This window comes from Monodon monoceros, unplaced genomic scaffold (genome assembly GCF_005190385.1).
Source record: "Monodon monoceros isolate NGI ecotype Baffin Bay Population unplaced genomic scaffold, NGI_Narwhal_1 Super_Scaffold_21, whole genome shotgun sequence".
NCBI lineage: Eukaryota > Metazoa > Chordata > Mammalia > Artiodactyla > Monodontidae > Monodon > Monodon monoceros.
The window spans coordinates 142,022,438-142,028,437 of NW_021703778.1; the positions used below are offsets into that span (position 1 = coordinate 142,022,438).

Consider the following 6,000-nt stretch of genomic DNA (forward strand, 5'->3'; position numbering starts at 1 on the left):
CCCAGCACGTCGAGTGAGCCTGGCATGTCGTGGGAGATCCGTGATGGTTACCAGATTCATGAACTGCCTTGCGGATTGCAAGGTTTCTATTCCCCCTTGACTGACTGAGGCTTTGTGGTGCCTTTATTTGTTTATCTTTCCCTGTCTTACCACAGGAAGTCATTCTCATGGGTAGTTTCAACTCCAGAATTTCTTAGTAGTGCAAGATCCCAGTCTGATAAGTGGGGAGAATGTCTAAGTCTGCTCTTGGGCTGGTTCCTGTTGGGTGTTCTTCACACAAGCCCAGCACACTCCCTCACTTGTTCCTGGAGGAACAAGGGCCCCAGAAGCTCACGATGCCCTTGAGCCTTTGGTCCCCATTGTAGTAGGTGCCCCGTCCGCGTCCACTGCCACGAGCTGGGCTCCTCCCTGACTTCCTCGATGGAGGAGTAGCCTTGCCTCAGTGGGAGGAAGGAGATCCTCGCTGGCCTTTTACCTCAGGGAAGAATGAAGACATTTCAGGTGTCCCTCAGAGGACTGAGCGAGGAGAGCCTCACTTCCCAGAATTGAAATCCAGGTGAGGGCAGCCATGGCGGAGAACCTGACTTAGGCTCTTTCTCTTCTTCGCCTCCCTCCATGCCAGGAACTCTCCATAGAGAAGAAGAAAACCCTGGAAATGCTGGAGGAGAATGAGAACCAGCTGCAGACACTGGCCAATCAGAGCGAGCAGCCCCCTCCCAGTGGGGGTCTCCATAGCAACCTGAGGCAGATAGAGGAGAAGATGCAGCAGCTCTTAGAGGAGAAGCTCCTGGCGGAGAAGCGGTGAGGGAGCCCTAAACCCCTAAGTCCATAGAGGAAACTCTCCGTGAACTGGACACCTGGGCTCTTGGGTTCTAGTTGTCCTCGATCAAATGGGTCACTCACTTCCTTTTGGCTAGGACTCAGTTTCCCCACCAGGCAAATGGGAAGCAATCCTTCGCTGTCCTAAGCAGACTTGGTAATTGTCTCTTGCAACGGTGTGACCCATACAGACAGTCACTAGGCCTGTCTAACAGAGCTTTGTGACGGGCTGGGCAGGTCCTCTCAGCCCCATTTTACAGATGAGGAAACTGAGCCTTGGAGGGGTTGGAGGACCTCCCCGAGCTCACAGAACTAGCGAGACGTGGACCCAGGACTCCCCTCACTGACCACGTTACCCCCATCACCACCTGGGAGACAGGACCCAGCCAGTTCTGGGGCTCACGAAGCAGGGTCTCAGGTTTCTCCAGCCAGGTCCCTATGAGGGGCCGCCCTCCCACTGGAAGCCCCGTTGGTGAGTGGGCCCTGAGTGAACACCTCTCCCCGGGGCAGGATGAAGGAGAACGAGGAACGCTCGCGGGCCCTGGAGGAGGAGCGGGAGTTCTATTCCAGCCAGTCCCAGGCGCTGCAGAACTCCCTGCAGGAGCTGACGGCGGAGAAGCAGCAGGCGGAGCGCGAGCTCAAGGTGCTGGGCCACTGGGAGCGTGTGGTGCTCGGGGCCCTCCCCTCACCTGGAGGCTTACTTCCCTCACATCCCTCCCCTCACCGGGCAACTTCCTGAATGAGCCCCTGACCAGCCAGGTGCGGGCAGTGCAGCCACCACGAGGGGAAGCCCTGAGCCTCACCTGCGGTGGGGCGTCATTGGAGACACCTGTCCCGTGCAGGGGCTGAGTCCCGGCCATCGGGTGGAGGGCGTAAGACAAGAAGCAGGATGCGGTAACTTCCATCCCAGTCTGGAGGCGAGAAAGCCCGCTGAGCCACGGGTGATCAGGGAAGGCCTCCAAGGGATGGTAGCTGCCCCGCCAGGACCCATTTCCCTCTCCTCGCCTCTCCCCTCAGGCTGAGGTGAAGGTCCGCGTGGACCTGGAGAGGCGTCTGCGGGAGGCAGAGGGGGCCTTGCGGAGCCTGGAACAAGGGCTCAACTCCAGGGTGCGGAACAAGCAGAAGGAGGAGAGGATGCGGGCTGACGTGAGCCACCTGAAGAGTAAGCCCTGCCCCCGCCGCCGGCCCAGCCCTCGAGCTCTGCCCAGCCGTCCAGGCCCTGCGGAGCCCGGCCTGGGGCCGGAGCGCCACTCGGGGCCTGGTGTACACTAGGTGACCCATAGGTGTTGATGGGCATCTCCTGGGCGTGGCTGCCTTTGGCTCTTGGATCCGGGGTGGGGGAAAAGCCTGAAGTTCTGCCCCCTTTGGCAGGTGACTTAGGTCTCCAAAGGGATGGGGGTCAGCGTATTTCCCTCTCCACCCAACCAGGATCCTGGGGAGGGGAGGGGCGGGCAGGAGGGGAGGGTGCAGTGGAACTGCGGCCGCAGGGTTCTTTGAAGAGTGCATCCGGAATGCGGAGCTGGAGGCCAAGATGCCGGTCATCATGAAGAACTCCGTGTACATCCACAAGGCGGCCACTCGCCGCATCAAGAGCTGCCGCTTCCACCGGCGCCGGTCCAGCACCTCCTGGAATGACGGTGGGTGTGGCTGTCCCCCACCCCGGGCCCTGGCGGGTGGGACGGTCCGGGCTGTCGGTGACCAGGCAGGAAGAGGGCAGGGCGGGGAGGGAGAGGGGCTGGCCCAGCCCCGAGTGTGGCCCGAGCCCGGCTTCCCCAGCCTTGGGCTTCTCCCAGGGTCATGGGAGCCCATGGGCCGGGAGGGGCTGGAGGATGGGGTGTGAGGGAGGGGGGCTGGGGTTGGGGACAGGGCTGTGCCCCAGTGGAGGGAGGGCTGTTCACGGCCGGCCCGTGGGGCCACCGTATCCCCAGTGAAGCCGTCCCAGTCCTTCATGACATCCCAGCTGGAAGCTAACAACATGGAGGAGCTGAAGGAGGTGGCCAAGCGGCTCAGCCGGGACCAGCGCTTCCGCGAATCCATCTACCACATCATGGCGACCCAGCCTGGAGCCCCCTCTGCGCTTCCCCCGGTGGGAAAGTGATGGGCGCCCCTCCCCGCCGCCCAGGTCCTTCCTCACTGGGGGCAGGAGGGAGGGGGAGGGGGAGGCCTGACTCTCCGCGGCTCCTCTCTGCCAGCGCTCCACGTGGGGGCCGGCCTTACCCGCAAAGGACAGGGGCGCCACCTCCCTTACCCTCACCCCAGACCCTACCCTTGGGTCAGCTCAGGCCAAGCTGGGTGCCGCCTGGTTGTCATGGTGAAGCAAGGATGGGGCCTGGCGGCACGGAGACTTTTCTGGCCGGGGAGGGCGATGGGCAGGGCAGGGCCCACCACCTTCTGCCATGCCCGCTGTACTTCTCTGTGACTCTGCCGCCCTCCCCACCTTGACCCTTGCTTCCCAGGGCTTCCCAACCCTCTTTGCTTCTGAGATCCACAGGCGTCCCTCGTCAAGGCCCCTCTTTGACCACACCGCGGGGCAGGGAAGAAAGGGAGCTGGCACAGCCGCTTCTGGGCCGGTGGCCTACCACCCTCGCCAGACACACCGTTCCCGGGGCCGGGCCCTGGCTGTGGGGCCACCCGCTCCCTTCCCTACTCAGGGTGACTCGCCCACCTGCAGCCTCCATGCCCTCCGGGGAAGATGTGGCCCTGACATTCCTCCTGTGCATGTACCGAGGGCCCTGGGCGGGAGGGAGCTGTGGCCAGCAGCGAAACTGAGGTCTCTCCCAGAGGACAGGCAGCAAGTCAGCGAGTGGAAGAAGGCGGCGGGCTCCTGCATATCCACTCCTGGCCCGGCAGGGAGGCTGCTCCCTCTGGCTGCCATGGCCCTGCTGGGCTGCGGGACCCCAGAGGTCTCCCTCCCAGCTGCCCTTCCTTCGGTCACCTTGCTGCCTCCTCTCCTGTAGAGGCTTTACCCAGTGAAACAATGTGACCACGAGCCCTGGAAGATGGGGGGCCACTGGTTGGCCCGGGGTCATCAGAGGCGAAGCTGAAACATCTGTTCGCAGCTTTTGTGGGAGACACTGCCCTACAGGGTGCTAAGGACTGTGTGTCCCTCTCCCATGGAAAGACTGTCTGTCTGGCTCCTCTCCCTCCAGGCCTTCCCTCCGAAACTGCCTGAGTCTGTTGGTCTCTCCAGAAAAGGGGTCTCCCTGGGGTCAGGGTGCTCAGGGGCACGGGTAGTATTAAAGGTGCTGATCGTCTGCTGCTTGGACAATGGAGCCCAGTCTGAGAGGTGGACAGATGGCTGCAGGGCAGGGGCCTGCAGCCTGTTCTGTGGGAAAAGGAATGTTACTGACTCAAAACATGGGCGTGTCTACGGCTGGGCCAGCCAAGGCCAGGCAGGCTGCCCTGCTCTGCGGTCAGGACTGCCTGGTGAAATGAACCTCATCAGTCCCTTCTCAGCGGTGGGTGGACTTGGATGGCCTCAGCCAGTCTCTTACGAGCCTAGGTGGGAATAGGGGTGGAGGTGCTTCAGAATCAATGCATCTGAAAGGCATGAGTCTCAATGTAAAAGCTTTAAACGTGTAGAAACCTGCATAAACCTGAACTCATTGATCTAACGTGTATGTAGGATGGACTTTAAAATGAGGAAGCTTTAGAAACCAAGATTACTATTTTATTTTCTGTTTTTAAAGAATTAAATTAATAATGGTTTGTTCTTGGAGAGAGATCTTTCCGAAATTTTCAAACGCACTTCCCGGCCTGGGCAAGCTATTAACCAGAGAGGAAGGTGCTTTCTCATGCACATTCACCAATCTCTAATTTCTTCCCTCCTATCTCACCCTGTACTTTCCACGCCTCAGGCAAGGCTGTGTTATCGTCAACCAACTGATCAATCCATAAGTATTTATTTGTTAAAAACTTACTCTGTACCTAGCACTGTAAATAGAAAAAGAGTAACATCCCTATGTGAAAATATGTAGGGGTGAAAATTACTTACTGGAAATATATGGATCTGATTTTTTACAGAAACAAAACCCTATTCCTTGGCCGATTAAAAGGGTTTCCTGCCGCTCGCTTGCTCTGTGGTCATTGCTAGAGAGATGTTGCCCCCTGCAGGCTGAATGTGGAATTATGGAATTGGCTGCTTGTGCTCACTTGCACACACGTTTCCCTCCCTATGAGGAAGTACTCCCCATTGCTGCACCTCCAGGGAGTAGCTTCTTAATAACTGAAAAATCTGTGTTCCCGCCCTGAGGTCCTGGCTGTCCCCTTGTAACAAGGACTACCAGCCAGATTTTCTTCTGATTTGAGCACGGACCAAAAGGGACAGAGCTGACTGCGCCCATGGGAATAGCCTCAGGCAGGCAAAGGGTACCTAGTTTGATGGCTTGCTAGTTTTGGTGTCCCTATTGGAAACTGACAGTTCTAGCTGCTCTGATGAGGAGAGGCTTATGCTTTTGTTTTGATCATGTAAGGGAGGGAGAGAAATGGTGATGACTGGGTTCTCCTCCTATTTGATCTGTTCCTTCACTGGGGAATGGATGATCTCTATCATAGCCCTTTATATGTTGTTTCCCAGCATAATTATTAATGACTCCCCCTTTTGCTATCACAAGGGTCCCAGTTTGGATGGTATTTCCGTGGTCATCTTAGCTTTAGTGCTTTTCTCCAGTGAAATGTTAATGGGTGAGGCAAGAGATCTGTAAAGTGTAAAACACTTGTGTTCTGATCTACTCTCCAGCTCCCAGCCCCTGGGAAGGACCTACTGCCTGTATTTGTCTCTGGAGGGATGTGATTCTTGCCCCCATCCATCCTATCTCACCCAGCCCAGCATGATCTGGGCAGCCTGTGTGTGCTTGGGTACCATCCACGTGAGATTTGGAGCCTACAATGAATGATGAAGGTGAAACTGAAACTTGCTCGAGCCCAGGGTGGGTCAGATTTGGTCTAATTGGAAGGTAGTTATTAAACCCATCAAACAAAGGAGCCCTCGGATAAAGGCCACCAGTCCGTGGGGACCCTTTTGCTTCTGCGTTAAGCCAGGATGAAGCCACTCAGACCCCCAGGATGCAGCAAGGGCTCTCCAAGATCAGAAACCCTATGGCTTTGACTCTTGGGGGGGAAAGATGCTGACGTCTCTTATCTCATCCCACACCTGGGAGCAGAGGTGAAGGGGTGTCCTTT

At 57.7% G+C, this 6,000-nt stretch overlaps 1 protein-coding gene across 3 annotated transcripts in view; it reads left to right on the forward strand.

Moving 5' to 3' along the window:
* The window catches only part of PLEKHD1 (pleckstrin homology and coiled-coil domain containing D1), a 29,662-nt gene extending 24,782 nt beyond the window's left edge, over positions 1–4,880 (forward strand). For all 3 annotated transcript variants that reach the window (XM_029239621.1, XM_029239619.1, XM_029239622.1), the window contains 5 exons: positions 623–801; positions 1,330–1,462; positions 1,837–1,981; positions 2,307–2,456; positions 2,748–4,880. In XM_029239621.1, coding sequence (XP_029095454.1) covers positions 623–801; positions 1,330–1,462; positions 1,837–1,981; positions 2,307–2,456; positions 2,748–2,917 — 777 coding nt within the window. In that variant the 3' untranslated portion in view covers positions 2,918–4,880. The remainder of the gene's footprint in view (positions 1–622; positions 802–1,329; positions 1,463–1,836; positions 1,982–2,306; positions 2,457–2,747) is intronic.
* The last annotated feature ends 1,120 nt before the right edge of the window (positions 4,881–6,000 follow it).